Source organism: Manis javanica, chromosome 11, assembly GCF_040802235.1.
Source record: "Manis javanica isolate MJ-LG chromosome 11, MJ_LKY, whole genome shotgun sequence".
In the NCBI taxonomy this organism is placed as follows: domain Eukaryota; kingdom Metazoa; phylum Chordata; class Mammalia; order Pholidota; family Manidae; genus Manis; species Manis javanica.
Window position 1 is genome coordinate 29,692,553 of NC_133166.1, and position 20,151 is coordinate 29,712,703.

Below are 20,151 nucleotides of genomic sequence, written 5' to 3' on the forward strand. Positions count from 1 at the left end.
CTAATCCACAATTCAGTTTTGCTCTCTGAGAGCTGGTCAACCTAGGGATACTGACTCACACTGACAAACCCCACATGAGCCTTATGTTAAAGCTACATGATTGCCTTGGGAAGGGGAGGGAGCCTGCTAAAAAACCAAAGCCAGACAAGGACCCAGGTCACTCACTCTATGCTAGAGAACAAAACCACCAGTGAAAAAGAATGTTAAGTGAGCACAGAACCTAACACGGTGTTAGGCCTTCTATTCAGGTGGATGGCCTGACGGATAGGATGCAGCTCTTACATGAGCAAAGAACATGGCAAAACCATCCAGAAACAGTGTCCCAGTACCCAGAATGCTACCTCCACTCCCTGGACAGTCTCAGTCCTTGCTCCAGACCCTATTTACAGGCACCTGATAGTTACCTTTCATTCCCCGAACTCCACCCAGCTTACCTCCATTCACAGACCATCTTCCCAAGGGTAGTTTTCAGGTAATTCAGCTTATCACTGGTATGCTTACTGGCCAGTTTTGATATCAAATAGAGGATGATGTCTTTTTAGACCTTGGCCCCAACTCTCAACACACCTCTTTCTCCTGGTCACAGGCAGTATGTGATTAAGGACTGAATGAGGTATGATCGCTTTTTCCCTGTGTGAGGTCAGAGAGGGAGTGGTCACTGAGGTAAAAGCAGAAGATCTGGAGAGAGAACTGAAGAGTAGGCCCAGCCTTTAAATCAGAGCAGCTCTGTAGCCTCTTGCAAGTCACTTGACCGTCTGTGCCTCAATTCTCTCATTCATAAAATTCTCTCATTCTCTCTCTGGTAGTGCTGGCCTCTCAGGCAGATGTATTTTGTAAACTGCAATGTGTATCTGGCTGTCACCACTGTGGGCTGAAGTGTTCTGGGAGGAAGCAGAAATGAGCCTTTAAAGTGGAGGAAGATTTGGGGTATCTCATCAGGGAACCATGAGAAATGGCACCAGCATGGGGAAAAAGGCAGAAGGCATGTACAGGTTGGCTGCAGTAGGAAGTTTGCGTAGTGGAGAAGCTGAGGTTAGTTTGGAAAGGCAGGTGGGCTGTATTCCGCTGGTAATATGAAGCTACTGAACTTTTTGATGAAGTAAGTGAAAGGATGAAAGTCATGTTTTAGGAAGATTAACCTGGCAGAGGTGTGAAGGATGGAGGGATTGAAGAAGGGCTAGGATCCAGGCAGGGTGATCTCAGGAGGTTGTCTGCAGATAAGACACAATGAGGGCCTTAATAAAGGCAGTGGCACTAAGGCTTAAAAAGAGGAAGCAGATTTGAGAGATACAGAACAAAAGGATATGGTGGCAGTGTATTAGAGGAAAACAAGTGTTGGGGAGAATTTTCAGGCTCCCCTGACACTATCTAGGTGGACAATGATGCCACTCACCAAGATATAGAATAAAGGAGAAGGCACCAGGGAGCAGGAAAGATCAAAGTCTTTGAATATGTTTCTCTAGTTTGTCTGTACAATGTCCAAGGAATACTAACCAGAAATCAAATGAATATACAATAGTGGAACTCAACAACAGAGATGTGAACTGAAGCAATTGAAGATGAATTCACCTAAGAATATTGTGTACTGTGAAAAGTTGAGAGGGGCAAGGACAGGAGGCTGAAGAATATCAACGTTTAAATGGTGAGCAAAGTTAGAAGAACCTGAAAAGACGACTAAGAAATAGTCAGAAAGGTAGAAGGAAGACAAGGGTTTCTCTAGAAAGTAAGTCAATGGGATAAAGTACAGCAGAGAGAACAAGCAGTATGTGGAATTGGAAGAGTTTATTCAGTTTGGTATTTGGTGTACTGTTGACGGGTAAAAGCAATTTCACAGAAGTTGTAGGGCTGAGAGCTAGATTACAGTGGATTCAACAGTTATCAGGATTTGAAGACCAGTCTTTGGGGGAGCTTGGCTGTAAAGGAAAGAGCAAGGGTAATAGCTAAAGACAGGGAGAATTGAGGATATTTTAGCTAAAATATATTTTAGTTTAAGGGAACGAAGCAGAGAAAATACCACACACCGAGTAATTGAAAGAATGGGATTTTTGAACATTGGTGGAGACTTAAGCCGGGAAGAAAATCTCTTCCACTGGGTGAGGAAAGGGAGGTGAGAGCAGGTGCATTCAGTCACTCAATAATTTGTTGAGTATGTACTACATGCCAGGAACTGGGAGTGCACGGATGAAAGAAAATAACCCTTGAGTCGTTTAAGAATTTGAGTCCTTAAAGGACTTCAAGGGAGCAGAGCGAGACACCGGTGGTCACACAGGGGACCAGAGTGCCTCGCGGCTCCTCACTGAGGCCGGGGGACAAGCAAGCTACCGCTACCGCTACCGCCACCGCCACCGCCGGGTCCGAGCAGGCCACTAAAACTGAACGCTCAGGGCTGGGGCGTTTGGTGAGGAGCTGACACACGGTGGCGTAGGAGGGTTCCAGAGCCAAGGCATTATCACAGCGTCCCCAAGCCCCGGATTCCGCGACAGCGCTCAGCCTCCGAGCCTGAACGTACAACAAGCTGCACAGAGAAGCGCTACAGGCCGCCAGGGCCACCCGCACTTCGATATAAAAGCAAGGACGACCCACAAGAAAAGGAAAAGGAAAGACCCCTCAGCGGCGCGAGACCCAAGAGACGCAAGACACCGCACTTAGACACGGCCTCCCTGGCCGGAAGTGAGGAGCATTGGCTCCGCCCCCCGAGTTCGGTACCTCGCGAGACTTCGCGTAGGCTTCCTTCTTTCGTTTCGGCCGCCGACATGGTAGGTGATTCTTTTCGTTTCTCCGCAGGGTTGCTGGTTCAAGCTGCGCGAGTTCTGCTAGCGTTGCACCCCAGCCCTTGACCCCGACCTTAGCCCGGCATTCCAGGCCGCGCATGGGCGTCCTCAGGGCAGGGGTCTGGCCTGGGCGCGGGAGCCTGGGCCCTCGTGTTCGGCCCGGGGTTCGGGTCCTTGAGACACGCGGTGTCAAGGCGCTCGGGCGCCGCCCTGACGAGGCCTCACGGCCCCGGACCAGTTTATAACCTCAGCTTTACTGATTGCGCCAAAAGACAGACACTTGATCCTTAGGCCTCCAGGCCCCCGGCAGACTGACAGGCATCTCCCCATTCCCAACCAGCCTTGGGCCTTATAACCAAGCACCATTTTCCACACAGCCGTCCAGACTGAGGAAGACCCGTAAACTTCGGGGCCACGTGAGCCACGGCCACGGCCGAATCGGTAAGTGCCGCCTTCCCTAACTGGTTGGTTTTGGGCTCTCCTTGCTCGCTGCTTATCTAGCCAGGAGGTAGGTGGGTTTGAAGTGGGTTAGTAAGAGCTTTATGCGTTCTAGTCGGATTGATGGATACTGACTTTATTCGAGGATCCAGTTTTAGAGAATCTCAATCATTTGGGGATGAAAATTAAGCGGGGCACAGTATCGAATTGATTGAAGACGTGATGTACTGCCGTAGTTGTGGGATGTCAAACACTGCAGAGATGTTTGGCCATAGTCTTAGTGATTAACAATGCTGAAAGTCGTTGTAGACTGGGAACGGCATAAGCAAAGGCACAAAAGTGGCGAAACGCTTTTGCGAGAAATGGGCCCGAGAAGGCTGTGTTAGTCATGTAGCTTTGTATTCCTACAGGCAAACACCGGAAGCACCCGGGAGGCCGGGGAAATGCTGGTGGTCTGCTTCACCACAGGATCAACTTTGATAAATAGTGAGTGTTTATTAGATTGTGTTGAGACGGGCAGTTTCGGAGTTAGGGGCAGAAGGCTGGCTCAGAACATCTTTAATGGGAAGCAAGCCTCTTAACCACTCAAAACCTTGCCTGTTGCTGGCTTTTACCAGGTTAAAACGCTTGATGTGAAGGGAGAACTTGTCATCGAGACTAGAGTCACGCTTGGGTATCAACTATTGCCTTAGTGTGCTAGAGTCCTCGAAAAGTAACTGCTGACCTTATTCACTGACTGTGGCTCTCGTGGCACAGTCAGTCACCGGGTTAGTGACAGGCGTCAGGTTATATTCACTTACACAAACTAAGGGATGGTTTTTTAACTATTTGTTGAGAAGAACTCTGTTTTAGGAGTGTGTGTAATTTCCATATAATGCTGTCACGTGACCTAAGTTCTAGTCTTGGCACTGCCCCTTCCTCAGTGACTTACCCTGGTTCCACGAGATAAAGCTAGTCCAACTCCTGAAAATCTTTGGTGGCTTTTATAAAGATTTGTTTTACTCAACAAATAAATGGAGTACCTGCTGTGTCACTGTTCTACACCAGTGGACAACTTAACACTCTTGGAGTGGGGAGGGGAAATAAACTGTAAAGATCGATCATAAACACAGCTTCCTAATTGGAGTGAGATTATGAAAGTGGTTGCCTTCTCTTCTCAGTCACCCAGGTTACTTTGGGAAAGTTGGTATGAGACATTACCACTTAAAGAGGAACCAGAGCTTCTGCCCAACTGTCAATCTTGATAAACTGTGGACCTTGGTCAGTGAGCAGACACGGTTAAATGCTGCCAAAAACAAGACTGGAGTTGCTCCTATCATTGATGTGGTGCGATCGGTGAGTAAATGAAAAATTTTTGCCTTTATTTGGCAAATCCTTGCCTCTCAAAACTGGGTAATCTAATCTATTTGATCTCCAACCTAATGTTTACATACCTAGTTACCTACTAGATAATTCCACCTTTTGGTAAAATTCCACAGATGATACACTGACCAAAATTGAACTCTATAGAATTGTTTCAAGCAAAACATCTAAAGAATAATTTTTCTGCCCATTTATTCAGTTATTTCATTTTGACCTGAATGTTATTCCAAACAGTGGTCTTACTGCTCCTTTTACTCCCTGTTTGTATAGGTTTGCGTTTCTCGCCTAAGCTATTTATTGGCAAAATCTTGGCTGGCTCTGGTCTGTTTTACACAAGCCTATATGAGGCACAGCTCTTTACCCTTTGTGTTCCTTACAGAATAAAATCCTAGTATGTTTGTCATTTAAGGTCTTACATTATCTGAAGAGATGATTCCTCCCTTCCCCCCAAAGAAAGCATTTTTGTATATCATTTGGAGTTCTGGTTATTCTGTCAGCCTTTACTCTTATGGGTATGGTGGTTGTCTGAATCCTGCAGGGGGGCATTAAGTTGTAGATTGCCCTTCCCAGCCTACTTAACATCCCTTGAGCAATTTTGATGGTGAAGACTTGGAACATTGCCGGGAACGTGGTTTTCTTTTTTTTGATTATCAGGTGATAATTGATTAGGAGAGAGGGTTTGTGCTTTGCCCGAGACTAGAGTCACATCCTGACACAGCTCTTTGTCCTGGTGTGCTAGAGGCCTCGGAGAGAATCTGCTGGTCTTGATTCACTGGCGAGGGCAGTCAGTGCCCCCGGTAGTGCCCAGATCAGAAACATGCGTTCCTTGGCTCCTAGATGGAGTGGGTTGGCAATCATCTTTCCTTATACCCATGAGGGGGTTGTTACCAGCCTGTGGGGACCATAAACCCTTTTCTCCATTCTTCCAGGGTTACTACAAAGTTCTGGGGAAGGGAAAGCTCCCAAAGCAGCCTGTCATCGTGAAGGCCAAATTCTTCAGCAGAAGAGCTGAGGAGAAGATTAAAGGTGTTGGGGGTGCCTGTGTCCTGGTAGCTTGAAGCCACATGAAGGGACATTCATTAAATGATGATACGTGCTTTTCTCTTCTGGTATGAATGTAGGTTCTTTGGCTCTTCTACCTCCCACCCAACAGGTTCTAGGAATAGGGCCTGGGCTCCACTGCCAACTCCCTTCACAAATTGTGCAAGAGATAGCACCAGTGCTTAGAGGACTTGTCTGGTTACCTAACTTGGACCTTTTGTTTTATAAAGTGAGAGTGATACCTGTTGAAAACATACATTTTTGTCTTAGAGCTGAAAGGCCTGTTTGCACTGAATTATAATGTATTACAGCATTACAGTGAGTGAGAAAATGTGGCCTTAACTGTTCTGTGGGGCTCAGAAGGGTAAGACAGTTTTTGATGGATCATGGCCTTCACAGGATTTTGATGGGTCACTTTCTATAGGGGGACCAGTAGAAGGATTGAGGCAGTTCTTTAAGACTAAATTCCTGAACCTAAGGTTTTTCCATATGGCTTCCTCATCCTGGACCTCAAACCATTCTAGTTAGAAGCAAAATCTTGAAAATGAGGCCCAGCAACCTAAATTCTAACATACAAGGGCTTTTAAACATCGGAGTGGTTTGGATTCTGGAAAACACTTGTCAGGATTTATGGTTCCTGTGCGATAGGAGTCTTAATGTTCAAAGAAACACATCATGATAATGATTTTTCTTCTAGTTTCAAATGTATCTAGTAGAGAAATGAGGGAATTCATAAAGGTCAGAAACTAGGTTCGTATTTTCTAGGGTTTGTATCTCCTCCAGAACCATCAGGATGACTAGTGCAGATAGGACCCTCATTGATCTCAGGGTAAATTATAATTTGCTACAGTTCTTAATGAGTTCTTCCCAAGATTTTGAAAATTCCCAAAATAAGACTTGGAGTCTAGGACCCTGGCCAAAGTAATACATAAGATTGCACTTAAATCAACTAAAACTCAACTACAAGGATTAGTTGGGTGGAGAATTGTTAATGCTTATGGGTGCATACATGGACTGGGAACCATGGTTTTATGTGGGATAAATCTGTCATGACAACCTTCAGAGGACAATTGGGACTGTAACATATAAGGAAGGACAGGGAAACTTGATTGATTTGGGTGATGATAGAACTATCAGGAAGGTTTTATTCAGTTGGACAAACTAATAACTTGAGGTTTGCTCATTTGGATCATCTGGATTTGCATCTTCCACAACAGCTGATGGAGAAAGGTAAAAGTGATTGGTTTTTCCTGATGTATCTGTTGGAGGGCTTCTAATAGGGAAGCTGAGTCCATGGATCTAGAGAAGGTTGGTTGGTAGTTGAAATTAAGAGACTCAATTTAGTGTTGATTCCTGCTAGACACTGAAGGCATAGAAATGTATAAATGTGGTGTCCTAAAAGAGTCAGATGGCTTTTGAAATTGAAATCTAAACCTAACAGCTGTATGACTTAGGCTTAGTTCAGTTTTCTCATCTTTAAAATTTAGGTAAAGGTACCTACTTGAGGGTTGTGTGGCTTAAGTAAATGGAAGGCATACTAAAACGTATTTGTTATTAGTAACATATATAAGTGAACTATTGGGGAGCAGACAGGCAGGCAACCTTGGTGTGATTAAGTCAATAAGAAAGTGATCCAGGGAAGGGGAAGAGCAAGCATGCATTTAGGAAACCAGTTTGGGTAGGCAAGGTAAGGTGAGATACCATGTGGGAAATGAACCTGGAGGGAATGATTACTCTGGCCAGGCTGTAATTTGGGGACTGGGCTACAGTGGGAAGCTGGAGGGGGGAGGACCAAGATAATGAGAATGGAAAAGAAGTGGAATTCAGAAGATACGGACTGGAAACTTGGTGACTGACTGCATTAGGTAGGGTGGTGTTGGCAGCAAAATGGTTAGACCTGGAATAGTAGGGTTTAGAGGAAGATTTTTGATCACTAGTTTTCCCTTAATGGAGTTAATTGTTGACACCTGTGGTGGCATCCACAACTGTCCCAAAACAGGACAGGGGTTCGTTGGGATAATATTCACCCCAATCCACCATAGAGCTGCAAATGATCATGCTAAATGTGAAAGTCACTAGTATAGCCATTCAAAATAGAGAAGACAGCCCAGATAATCATGCTATTCCATCTGGCCTGGTAAGGGGCAGCAACTGATACTATTTTGAGCTGCCTTATTCGAGCTTTCTCACCATTATCTATAGGTAATAGGACAGACGCTGATTCCTTTCCAAGTGATCCACTGCTGAAGGAAGCTGGGTGACTAGTGAAAAGCCCAAATAAATGAACACAGACTTAGTAACCACTTGGCTTGTTAATATGGAACCAAAGGCAAACATTGCATTCATTCAGCTTTATGTTGCAGTTGAGAGTGAAAGATGCCAGTGCTGAAATGCAAAACACAGCCTATGCATTGGAAACTTAATGAGATGGCCAAGCTTTGTCTAGCCTGTTTTGTTCACAAAGCCCCTGTACTGCCACTGTCTTTGCGATGGCCAGCAAGTACACAGGGTTATTAGCAAGGTCCTCCCACATATGAGAAGCAGAGCCGTATCAAGTGCCCTACTCACACAGTAGTCTTCAACCTTTTATTCACCTACCTCCATGATGGTGGTGAAAAATGGTATTGGTACATTAGGTTTTTATGTAAGCTTAAATTGCTAAGACTGTAATTTCAGGCCTGTGTATTTATACATGGACCTTGGAGCTGCAGCTATAGCTTCTGACTTAGGAATGTCTGCTTCGTAATTTGCAAAATTAGCTAAGTCGGATTTAAGTTTCCGACTTAAAGATAGACTTATTCGATGGCTAGCCCAAGAGCAGCCCAGCCCTGGAACGAAAAGCGTAAAGGCGCGCACCACCCGCGGTTGATGTGCAGCATCGGTGTACGGGGTCTCGGCGGCTCCAGCCCTGCGAGCTTGTCCCAGGTTTGCGCGGCGTTAGGCGTCTCGGCTCCTCCCTTAAGAGTCACTTCCGGAGCCTGTGAGGGTTTGGCTCCGGGGTTACGGTCTCCCACCACCCCCACAGCCGGCAGGCCCCGCCTCCTTCAACCATTTCCGGTAGAGACCAGCGTCGGCCCGTGTCACGCGACGGGGAAGCTTCCGCCGGAGGCGAGAGGTTTGATTCGGGTCCTGGTCCACGTGGGCTGTCAGCTCCCATCAGGGCGGAGGTCTCTGCCAGCTTTGCAGTCCTTCAGGGCCCGCTTCGGCTGCGCTTAAGAACAGGAGGTGTACTCTTTATGTACTCTGTCAAGATTGGGATTCCCAAACCTTAGAAGTAACAAAGTTGTCAAAAAGATGAGGATCGCGAACTGCGTGCAAGGCACCTGTGGCTAAAAAGAAATGCCTATCCACATGGAAATACTCCATGTGAAGTACAGAAAAATGAGCGAAGGCATTTCCTCATGAATTGGGGGGGATAAGGGAGATGGTGTTTTGGTAGTTTAACCAAATGCGTATTATTTACTTACTAAAAGGCAGTATCAATGACAAACAATAGCTTTAAAAAAAAGTTACTGGTAACTTACCAGTGCTGAATAGTATTTTCTCTTGTTCTAGAGTTTTCATTACCTTTTAAATTACACCCATTCCCACCTCCACTGACAAATTTAAGACGGTTTGACACACATGCCGCCACACTGGCTCTAGAAATAGTTAACTGTGCAATATCCCTAGTAAAAATATAGGTTAATGTTTCATTTCTGGGTCTATTTTACAGTCCAATTTTGTTTTCACTTTAATTCCTTTACGGTTTTTTTTCTTAATACTGTGTGTATACTTTTATAAGTAAGTCATTTTGGAAGTACCAGATGGGTTAAAAGTCTACATGAGAAATAGAGTATTATTTTTAACAAAAACTTAACTGATCTGTGATTGTATGTGTTTAAAACTATTTTCTTGGGGCCCTTATTCCACATACAATCCAGTGTGAACCACAGTTAGAATAATACTGCTTTCCAAGGGCACTCCTTTAAAATAACACTTTCTAAACAGCCCAGAATCCTCATTGCGACACTACTGTTTACCAGCGCATGGTTACTTATTGAAAAGAGCATTTAGAAAGACGTAATGGGACGGAGGGGTGGGGGGGTATTAACTCTTAAAAAAAAAAAAAAAAGTTATTGGACTAATTACAGGAGAAAATCCAGGGCCTTTCTTAACTCCAGAATAGGGGAGGTCTGACACCCCTAGGCATTGGGACTTCTGGTAGAGGAAGTAGAGAAGACAACATTGCACTGTCTGAGCAATTGCACCCGCGTTGTCAGAAAGACACTGTTCAGGGACACTTGTTCTAGATGGTAATAACATCTTCTGTGGGGGTGTTATGGAATGTACAGGGTCATTTTTTGTTTGTCACAATCGTGGAGGGGAAGCCAGATACCTGCAAAGTATGAGTTGATTCTAAACAACAAAGAAAAATCTAGTTTAGAACCTGTGGATAAAATGAGAGTTCCTGTGGCCAGGATTCTCACCAGGCTGTGGTTGACTAGCTCACTGCACACCTGTGGGCAATACATGGCTGTTGACTCTATAAAAAGAGCTCCACCCAGTGCTCTGGGCACAACATGATGATGGTAGGGCTGCAAGGCTGCAGGATTGCAGAGCAGAGGCTGAAGTGGTGGCAGCGCCGAGGACAGGCCCAGAGGACAGCTGTGTGGGACAACTGTGCAGACAGAGGGGCCCAGAGGCAGAGACTGGCTTGCTACCTGCAGACTCACTCTGATGAACGGGATTCTAGTGACTGACCTGCCACCTGGAAATAAACTTGGGTATAACCCTTTCACCCCAAGAATGTTTTGCTGTCAATTTCTTTGGTCACATTGAATCCATAGCGAACTTGCCCGGGGCTGAAACCCATTGGCAAGACAGAACCTAACAGAATTTTTATGCATAATCAAAATGCTGTTGGGCCTTTTTTTGTGTGGGGGGTGGGAGCAGAGAGGTTGTTTTTGTTTTCCAATTTTCATCTACTCAGTTTTCCAGGATTCCAACTACTGGTGTTTTGTTGAGCATACTACGAAAAGTTGTTAATTTCAGAAAACTCTCTTACCAGTGATATCTACTTGGCAGAGTCTTAATTGCTAATTCACTTTTATGTGAATAATTATGTCTTCATGTGTAGCTGTTGCATTCACAGCAATTCTATATACAGGTGTAGGCATCCTTATATCTTCCAGTACAATTGTGCCCAAGCATTTACATATTTAACTACAAGTTATTTTATAACAAAATGCCTGCCTTTTATTTTCCCATTTTATTAAAGTTAAGGCATGTTTAGGTAGGCTATATTATCTGTAAATTTCATTGCAGAATAGTAAAGCAGGCGGAATTACACTATTTGCTATAGAAAAGAAAAGTGTTGGTACTGACAGGATTGAGAACCATCTGTTCAGGCATCCAGATATAATATGACAGCAGAACTTGGAAAGAAGTACTGGACGCTTTCTGTCAACCCCACACCAGGGCCCCCTTACCCTCTCCACACATACACCCTCCTCTACCTTTCCAGTAAGACTTCTGTGCCTTGCCCGCTGCAGTCACAGCATGGGCCCTTGCATTCCACTCCGAGCCATTATGTGCCAGTACTAGTTTTCTGAATTGGGATGAGATGTGGCCACAGGAGGAGGAAGGAGTCTCTAGGGTTAATCTTAGGTATTTTAAGATTTTAAAAACACATGAAAGTTTCAAATTTTACAAAAAAAAGAATTTACACCTATATAATGTGTGATCCGATTACATGTCTTGAGGATTCTTTGGGTCCACATTTAAAAAAGGAGAAATAGTACTTTTTGGAAATTGTCGTTAACTATATTATTAAGGAATCTACCTCTAGGACTGTCATGAAGCCCAGGCTGGGTTAACAGTGCTGAGTTGTAGAGGTAACTATGCTCAACTCTGGGACTTTCTGGTTGTAACCCTGTCTTCTATCTCTACCTCAACTGAAAACCCAGACACATGAGGCCTCACCCCCTGCCCTCCTTTCCTGAAAGATGCCAAAGCCAACGATGTAGGAGGCTGTTTTAGAGAAGACAACTGTCTTCGCAGAAGACAAATCCTCTACTTCGCTTTATGAGGCAATAGCAACCCCAAACCACGGGCAGGCTGGGACCTGCACAGGCCTCCATGGACATGGGGAGGAGGAGGAAAGGGAACTGAAGATGGGATCATCTCCTTTAAGAGGGCTCAGGTGGGGCAGGAAAACTTAATTCCATGGTTCAAATCCTACCAGGCCCAAACATAGATAGTATCAGTGAAAAGAGTTCCAGCATAATGCCTCATCATGGAAAATTTTAAGGTTTCAGCTCTGCAAAGCCCTTGGGTGGGTGGAAAGCCTAAGGCCACCCATATTTCCCACCCTGCTTCTCTCCTTGCTTTTCCATGGAATGTAGCAGAAGTTTCTGCACACAAGTTCCAACAGAAAAAACGATTCAGAGTGACATGGAAGAGCCATAGGCAATGGGCCAGGGCTGTCAGCAAGCCCTGGGTTGGTTTTAGCTGGGCTGTATTCCACCAATGTCAGGACACCAGTGATGTCTGAAGGGCTTCATACTGAATAGGAAAATGTTAAGATTCACTTAATAGTGGAGCCAAGGGCCACTGAGCATTCTCTCCATCACCAGAAACACAGAATCTTAACAGTTGCTTATTAGAGAGGGAAGCTGAACTAGAACAATGAGTAGGTATCTTCTAAGACAAGTCACACAACAAGCCAGAGAACAAGATTTCACTGCAGGAGAGCTTCAGTGACCCACAGTGAAGCTAAATTCTTAATCAAGCACTCATTCCCTGCATGATGGTGTTTCATTGCTGACTGGCCTAGCTCAGCCCACCCCCTGGGAGAAATAACTAGATAATGAAGCCAAGGAACACATAGGGCTCTGGGCCCAAACAACTGTACACTGTTTATTGAGAACACCCGTAGATGGCGGGAAGAAGGCATGCCCTGTACCGCATCATGGCCATTGCTGACTGGGAGAGCACTGGCAGAGTTAGGGGTGGGGTGGTCTTCCCATGACTCACTGACCATCACAAAGATGAGAGGAACAAGCAAAGGCCAGGCCCGAGAGCCTGGTTCCGTGCTGCAAATGGGGACTGACTGGCCTTTGCCTTTCAAAGAAGAGGGCTAGGGAGGGAGGGAAGACTATTAGAAAAAAATAGAAACTCTAAAATTAAAAAAAAAAAGGTCCTCCTGTACATAACAAGACAGCATCTGCTCTCCAGGGCCCGAGACTGGCAGCAGGGGCCGCAGGCAGGCAGGCCAGGAGCCTCCCGGGGAAGATCAGTGGTTTGGCTGAGACAGTCAGCTGCACATAATTGGCCAGTCACCAGCACCCAAGCCCCTTGGGAATATACAAATATTTACCAGATTCTCTTTGCTTGTTACAAAAACAGATAAGAAAGCTTACAGCAGATTATTTACAAACAGTATCCTGGGATATTGTGAAGGCAGAGGTGGGTTGGCTGGGAGGGTGGGGTCTGTGGGGGCAGAGCAGCCACAGCAGCCCAGAGAATCCCAGGCTGGGCCCCCTCCCCAGGTTCCAGGCTCTGCAAGGCACTGGACTCAGTTACTGGGAAAGGGGCTTAATTCTTCTTGTGGAGGAACTTCATTTTGTTGCCTGTGGGCCAGAGAGGGCAAGAGTGAGAATGTTTCCATGTCACCTTCCAACAGTCCTACCCCTCAGAGGGAAAGACAGGCTTAGAAAGGCTGGATTACAGCTGTGACTTATCTGATCCAGGGTAGTGAAAACACTCCAGCTCTAATTAAGGCACTGGCATTAATCACTGTGGCTTTGGGCAAGCCATTTAACTTCTTCAGCCTCAATTTCCCTTTAAACTAAGACATGCTATGGTTCTGTGATTTAGCGGCTGAGCTCTTTGAAGGGAGTGCCTTTCAAACAAGGACACGCTGACACTGCTACTTCTGTAGACCCCTTATGGCCTAGAGGAAAGCTCACTGGCCCTAATGGCCCTCATTCACTCAGGAAGGAGTACATCCAAAGGCCAGATTATGGGAGCATCTGTGGTTTCTCTTGGTTCTACAGTTTGGTAACTACTGTGCTAAAAGTCCTTGGAGCACTGGGCTGGGAACCTTCTCTTCACCAAGGGATCTCTTCCTGTTCTGTCTACAGCTCCAGTATAATACCCATTGGCACTGGCTTAGAGTAATTTAGGGTACAGATCCCCCAGTCCCTCCTTTCTTGCTGAACATCTACATCATCAGTGACAAAACTACTCACCCAAACCTCGAAGGAACTTATTCATTCCACTCTGCTCAGTGTCAGGGAGTTCCTCTAAATACTGTTCCACTCGCAGCTCAAAGAGGCCTGGGGAAGAGGAGAGAGGAACAAGGATGAGAACGGCCACTGGAGGAAGGGAAGGGAGGCCTATTGGATGGGAACAGGAGGCACAGATCCCAAAATGGGAGAAACTAAGGATCTGCAATTATCATTTACAGGAACACTTGATTAGAAGTAAGACTGGCCATCAAGCTGTCATTACTGACATCTTACTGTGTCCACTGCTAATAGCAAGAAGCCCTCAATACCTCCCCTCATGATGTACATTCCTGAGCTTCATTAAGGCCACTCCTTGTTCCACAGCTGCCCGGAGTGGACACCACCTCCACTTGGTAGAGTGGTTCCTTTTGGACCACTCTACCAAGTTGTTCCAAAAAGGTTCAACTAAGTGGACACTATCAGTGGACAGAAGGAATAGTAAACTTCAGGTTAGACATAAAGATCTTGATGAGAGGGAAAAGCCTGACAGTGAGCTGAGCAGATGACACAGAGATGAGATGGCCTTCTGCTCTGAATGGAGACTGCCACCAGCCTAATACAGAGAGCTAGCTCAATTCTCCACCAGAGCCTTCTCAACCCCCTAGATTTTCAGAAGCCCCTAAACAGCAGTCTGGTCTTCTCTGAATATAATGGCCACCTGAGGAGGGGATGGGCAACCAGTGGCATGTTGCTCTTAGCAGGCAATGAGTCCCTCTCTAGCCACATGGCTTCAGCCTGTTGCAGCCCTGTGAAGGCATTTACTGGGACAGGAGGGGAAGTAAACTCCCTTGGCAGTTTCTATCAGGAGAAGAGGGATGTTGGAGGCCTGGCCCTAGCAGATACCCAAGAGGTTTCATCACAGTGCCTAGCTATTCAGCCCTGCTGGCAGCGGAAAAATTAGGGCCCAGCCCCCAACCCCAAGGTCTTCTGGCCTTACCCTTTGCCCGACACTTTCTTAGCTCCCTGTCTTGGATGAAGCCAGCAAACATCTGAGACTCCATAAAAACCTCAAGAAAACGGCGGATGCTCTTGGAGGCCACAGACTTGCGGAAAGCTTCTCGCTGAAAGGCTCTCTCTCCCTTCTCACTCTGGGTCAGGAAAAGGGAGTAGTGCCCAACAGTCTCCACAAAGAAACGGATGAACACCTCTGATACCAGCCCATTGAGGGTATTACATTCTGGAAGCAAAAAGACAATCACTGAGGTTCAGGTCCAGAGCCTGTGATCTCCAACTTCTGGCTGGTGTTTGTTTCCTTCTCCCCAACGAAACTTCCAGCCAGAACTCTTATCTGTCCTTGAAACTTTATCTCTCATGCTCCTGTGCCTGTAACCAGCCCATGAGCTGGGAGGTCGGAAACTGCTCTGAATGTAGAAGTTGGTAAATATAGTTCAGTTGATCCTTAACTTGGAGTTAGGGGTGCTGGCCCCTGGGTGAAGTCAAATCTGCCTCTAACTTTTGACTCCCCCACAGCTTAATTACTAATAGCTTACTGATTACCAGAAGACTTACCAATAACATTAACAGTCAACTAACACACATTTCATACATTTTGTGCATTATATACTATATTCTTATAATAAAGTAAGAGAAAAGAAAATGTTTTTTCCAGTTGTCACAAATCTCAAAAAAATTTTCCAATGTACTTATTGAAAAGGTCTGCATTTAAGTGGACCCATGCCATTTTCAAGCATCAAGTATACTTGCTGGATGAATGTGAGTGGAAATCAGGGGCCACGGGATCACTTTCCCCACACCCCTTTACCCTGGATCCTTTCCTGGCTTCACAGGGTGAGGAAGCTCCCCCATCTCCTGCAGTGGCTCAAGGCAAGGCTTGAGAAGGAGCAATGACTAGTTTCCTCTCAGCAAGAGAAGTCTTTGTGATTGCCACATCTCTGGGTTTTCCTTTTCAAACCTTGTGACGTAGGGAAGAAATAGAAGAGGGCAGCTCTGTAGCTTGGGCCACACTAGAAGCAGCCCCAGCGCTGTTTATGTTTCTGAACTCCCCCTGATGAAATACCACAGCACTTCTCTCCCCTCAGCCGTAGTCATGCCATAACTCCCTGAGCCTTCTGGTAGTGGGGCTGCAGAGTTCTAGGCTAAAGTGAAACCATGGTTTTATATCAGGAGCCTCATCAGTCAGAAGGGTCTAGAAAGTGCATAGAAACAGGGTCCCAACCCCAGAAGGCCCAGACCCAGAGCAGTGGAAGCCTGGGACCAGAACTGATTCCGCCCAGGACAGGCCTCACTCACCATCATCAGAGTCACTGTCAGAGTCCTGGGAGATCAGTTCATTCTTCCTTTCTAGAGCCTGCTCCAGAGCTGCCTGCAACTTCCTGGGTAACAACGTGTCCTCGTCATCCATCTGCAGGAGGAAAGGGCCCAGTGATGACAACCATAGATGATGCTGACTGAGCATGTGCTATGTTCCAGACCATTTGAGGGGCTTAAGTATCATCTCACTTAATCCCAATAGCCCTGACACTCTTATCAACCTCATTTTAAGATGAGAAGCTGAGGAAGAGAGAGAGGTTAAGAAACTTGTCCAAGGGCACACAAATAAAAAGTGGTGGAACTGGTAGCATACACTGCCCAAAACCAGCTAGGAGTTCCCACCCTAGCACCTTGGCGAAGTCTCCCTAGTTCTCCTCCGTCTTCAGCAACAGGTGCGAAGCACAGTTAGTTGCCTTGGGGCAGGGTGGTCATGGCCCCAGCTGGGTCTCAGGTTTGAGGTTACGATGTCATTCCTGTCTCTCAATTCTGGTTCAGTGTCTGTACCTTGCTGCCTGGTACCCAGGAGTCACAGCTCCTCTGTGGTGTGTAACGGACTGGACATTCCTAGAAGGTATGGCAGTGGGTTGTGCTCCTTTGTACAGAGCCAGGAGGATTTCCATGACTAACAAAGGCTTTTTGAAGTTGGCAATAAATATTGCAAACCTTTATATTCCATAGCATTCTTTGTATCACGTAATCTCCCAGCAACATTTCAAGACCGGTGTTATCACCATGCCTATTTTAGAGATGAGAGCTCAGAGATATTTAGAAGCCTGGGCAAGTGCAAGATCATGGTGACTCAAAGGTGACAGAGTCCAGAGGTCAAATCTTCTGACTTCCAGACCATGATCTTTGTACTACCACACTGCCCTTCAGTAGCTGATGATGCCAACCAGAAGGGCAGAGCCTGTTGAAGTCAAGACTTCTCAGACCAGATTCTCCCCACCCTCGTCTGTTCTGTGACTATGGAGCCCAGAGAGCTCAACAAAAGGCTGTGAAAGTTAAATAGTGTGGGTGACAATGTTGGGCACTCTAGCGTCTGCACTGGCCAAGCACCCACCCTAGCGCAGGCCACATTCTGTGGTGCCCTGCTCTTACCTGTCGGATGAATCGGTCAGATCCCAGATTCACCATCAGCGCCTGAGAAAAAAGTCATTAGCGGCAGTGATTCAGGCCATGTCCTTGCAGGGACTCCCAGATTCCCAGGGTCAGGTAACAGGAAAACTCAGCCAGGGAGAGAGCTCCCAGGGAGAAAGGGTAAGAGCTGGTTACAGAAGCCCAGAAGCCACAGATGAGAAGATCCCAGTGGGCTCTCTGCCCTCCCTTCTGACTCTGCCCCTCCTTCCCGGGGGTTTCTGTTCCTTCTGTCCCCTCCTTCTTCCGCCCTTCCTCACAGCTGGTTCTGCAGGTAACTCACCTCCTCCACAGGTAGCTCCTTCAATTTGGGCAGGGAGCTGGAGAGCAGGCCAACCAGGAAGGGGGTGGGACAGCAGACGATGTCAATCATGGAGGCCGGGAGGACAGGAATGAAGGTGTGCTGCCAGGAGAAGGGGTACAGCAGGGCCACCACCGCATGGGAGCAGCTGGAGAGGGTACTGGTAGACAGAGACAAAGCACCTGAGGGCAGGCCTAGCACCTTTGGGGAGGGAGACTTAGAGCCTGCTGGGAGCTCAGAACCACCTTTTATAAATTAAACCTTCCAGTGCAACAAAAATGCTAATGGAGCTCAGGCCTGGGTCTGACCCTGCAGAGTGATGAACCCCCCACATTCCCACTGCTTGGGGCCTCAGACACTGGTGCTACCCTCTTTGATGACTCTACCTAGGAAAACTCATGAAGGTACACAACAACTCTTGAACACACAAAGGACTAACCTACACACCCCCAAGGGCCACCCAAAAGCACAAGCAGGCCTGACCTAGTGTGGGAGAATCAGAGCCAGGGAGTACAAAGCTAAGCTGAGCAAGAGCTGATCATAAATTCATAGCATATAAGAGTTAGAAGGCCGTGCAGAGCCCATCTTATCAATTCTACATTGTACAGCTGGGGCCACAGACACCAGTTTGGTCAGTCTGGTCATCGATGGCAGACCTGGGACAAAACCAGTTTTCCCTGTTTCCTAGCCCAGTGTTACTTCTACTGCTCTGCCCTCTATTTAGTCCTTTCTCTCCTTAACTGGAAGAATGGTGTTGAGGACCACTGACTTAAGTAAGGAGTCTGGCACCATTTCACCAAGCTGAAAAAGGTGCCCACTCCCATCTTTTCTTTCAGTCGACAAAAAACAGCCACAGGTCTCGTGGGTTCATCCCTCTCTTGGCGTAGGGGCTCCAGGCCTCTAGACCCAGGGGCACCACAGGGCTGGCTATCCAAACTCAATGACCAATGGGAAATAGTGTGTGTGTGTGTGAGGGGGTATCAGGGTGCTACTTAGGAGGTACAGAAGCCCGACCCACATGTGTTTAAGGCTGGTGTGGGGTAGGGTAAATACAGACTGATCTGAACTATCTGTGATGTCAGCAAGAAAATCAAAGCTCCCCCCATCTCCTTAACCCCCAGCCCCCACGGCCCAAGGGGCCATACTACAGAGAGCCACAGTCAAGTTCATTTTCAAGCTTAATTTTCCCACCTGTCCCTCTGTGTCTATTAACCATAAAATCCCTGGGATCCACTTGATCAGCTCCATCAGGGATCCACACACTTCCATGACCAACGCCCTACCAGTCAAGAGAACACATCTCCAATGCATGACACAAACAAACCCTTTTTTTTAAAAAAGACCTCTGGATGTTCACCGGTGTTTGTCAGGCAGTGCCTTGCTTGGCTATCCTGCCACCCTATGGGCCCTAAAATATCACCAGCCCTGAGACAGAGACACAGGTGTCCTGACCCTGACAGCCCTTCGCCTGGGACAGCAGCTCCCCACAGCCTGAGGAGAGCCATCTAGAAAAGAACTAGAAAAGGGCTGTCTCAGGTCGAGGGACACACTGATCTCCACAACCCCCCGCAGTGGGCCTGGGAGGCAGAGGCTGATTCCTGCAGAGCCTGTGCACACACACACCCTTCCCACATACAGACATCAGAACTAGGCCAGAGGGACAAAGGACTTGTGGAAAACATAAAACCTGAGCCACATAGCACAAGCTAGCTGGCCTTACTGAACCCTACCTCAGTCCAGGTCTACGTGCCATCACTGGGCTGCCTCCAGTCAGAGGCAGACCCTGAGCAGGGAAGACATCTTTTCTGAGACCCAAGACTGGCAGAACCTGAATGCCAAGCCAGGCTAAGAACAGGACCCTGGGGTGTTTTCCTCCCAAAATGGTCCTGGAATGTGCTCAGAGGCAGCTGCAGCCACAGAAGACAATAGTTGTATTCACAGTCCTACTGGCGCTTGGGCTAAGGGGAGGGGAGGCAAAGAGGAGACTCTGCCCTGAGTGAGGGGTTGAGACCTTCAGGAAAAAACATCTAAGGGTCCAGGCTCTGTTGGGGCAAAGGTCTGGCCAACCAGAGCCTCTCAGTTGGGCAGTGGGGGCTCCACTGGCAGACAATGAGCGTGGATGGCAGAGGTGGCAAAAAGGGTCACGTGGAGATGCTGAGCCTGGCTACCTCCAGCTGCTGGGCATGGTCCCTTCACAAAGACCTGATGGGTCCATACACAGAAAAACACACAACTCTGGGAGATACAGACACACTGAGGCTATGGCAGGAAGTGAGGAGCCATTTTCATTTCTAAACCTGGAATTCTCTGAAAAAGACAGCAGCTGTGGTTTTCCTCCTCCTTTTTTCTCCTGGGCTGAGGGTTGGCCTGGGTTCCTGCTCCATTTCTCCATTACTCTGAGTCCATTTCTCCTGCTCCTCTCACTAGGTCCCCATATATATGGAAACACCCAGGGATCCTGGGTTTCCAAGTGGACAATTTAGAAATAGGGTTTTTCTTTTCTGACCCTCCTATCGGCACCTGGAATTTGGTATGGCACATACCAAGTAGCTAAATGTCT

The 20,151-nt window shown here is 47.0% G+C and overlaps 2 protein-coding genes and 2 non-coding genes across 17 annotated transcripts in view; 3 read left to right on the plus strand and 1 right to left on the minus strand.

The window, feature by feature from the left end:
* The first annotated feature begins 2,402 nt into the window (after nucleotides 1-2,402).
* On the plus strand, nucleotides 2,403-5,673 carry RPL27A (ribosomal protein L27a). Its single transcript, XM_017646603.3, has 5 exons — nucleotides 2,403-2,756; nucleotides 3,149-3,212; nucleotides 3,620-3,695; nucleotides 4,370-4,544; nucleotides 5,501-5,673. Exons 1-5 carry the CDS (start codon nucleotides 2,754-2,756, stop codon nucleotides 5,627-5,629), a joined length of 447 nt encoding a protein of 148 aa, XP_017502092.1. The 5' UTR covers nucleotides 2,403-2,753; the 3' UTR covers nucleotides 5,630-5,673.
* LOC118973907 (small nucleolar RNA SNORA3/SNORA45 family) lies at nucleotides 3,860-3,989 on the plus strand. Its single transcript, XR_005063431.1, has one exon. It is a non-coding gene; the product is annotated as a small nucleolar RNA SNORA3/SNORA45 family (small nucleolar RNA).
* LOC118973914 (small nucleolar RNA SNORA3/SNORA45 family) lies at nucleotides 5,261-5,392 on the plus strand. The gene has a single exon (XR_005063438.1). It is a non-coding gene; the product is annotated as a small nucleolar RNA SNORA3/SNORA45 family (small nucleolar RNA).
* A 3,006-nt stretch (nucleotides 5,674-8,679) lies between the features above and the next one.
* The window catches only part of DENND2B (DENN domain containing 2B), a 162,749-nt gene continuing 151,277 nt past the window's right edge, over nucleotides 8,680-20,151 (minus strand). For 13 of the 14 annotated variants that reach the window (XM_073216147.1, XM_073216139.1, XM_073216140.1 and 10 more), the window contains 6 exons: nucleotides 17,574-17,751; nucleotides 17,255-17,296; nucleotides 16,136-16,247; nucleotides 14,823-15,062; nucleotides 13,847-13,933; nucleotides 8,680-8,818 (listed from right to left, as the gene is read on the minus strand). In XM_073216147.1, the coding sequence (XP_073072248.1) occupies nucleotides 8,769-8,818; nucleotides 13,847-13,933; nucleotides 14,823-15,062; nucleotides 16,136-16,247; nucleotides 17,255-17,296; nucleotides 17,574-17,751 (709 nt within the window). In that variant the 3' untranslated portion in view covers nucleotides 8,680-8,768. Of the gene's footprint in view, nucleotides 8,819-12,476; nucleotides 13,226-13,846; nucleotides 13,934-14,822; nucleotides 15,063-16,135; nucleotides 16,248-17,254; nucleotides 17,297-17,573; nucleotides 17,752-20,151 lie in introns of those variants that run through there. The other variant, XM_017646539.3, reaches the window with a different exon arrangement.

Bases quoted from the DNA above. Each gene is read 5' to 3' on its own strand.
- RPL27A (XM_017646603.3), top strand. The intron at 3,696-4,369 runs GTGAGTGTTTAT...TTCTCTTCTCAG, and splicing joins AGGATCAACTTTGATAAATA to TCACCCAGGTTACTTTGGGA. The intron at 4,545-5,500 runs GTGAGTAAATGA...CCATTCTTCCAG, and splicing joins TCATTGATGTGGTGCGATCG to GGTTACTACAAAGTTCTGGG.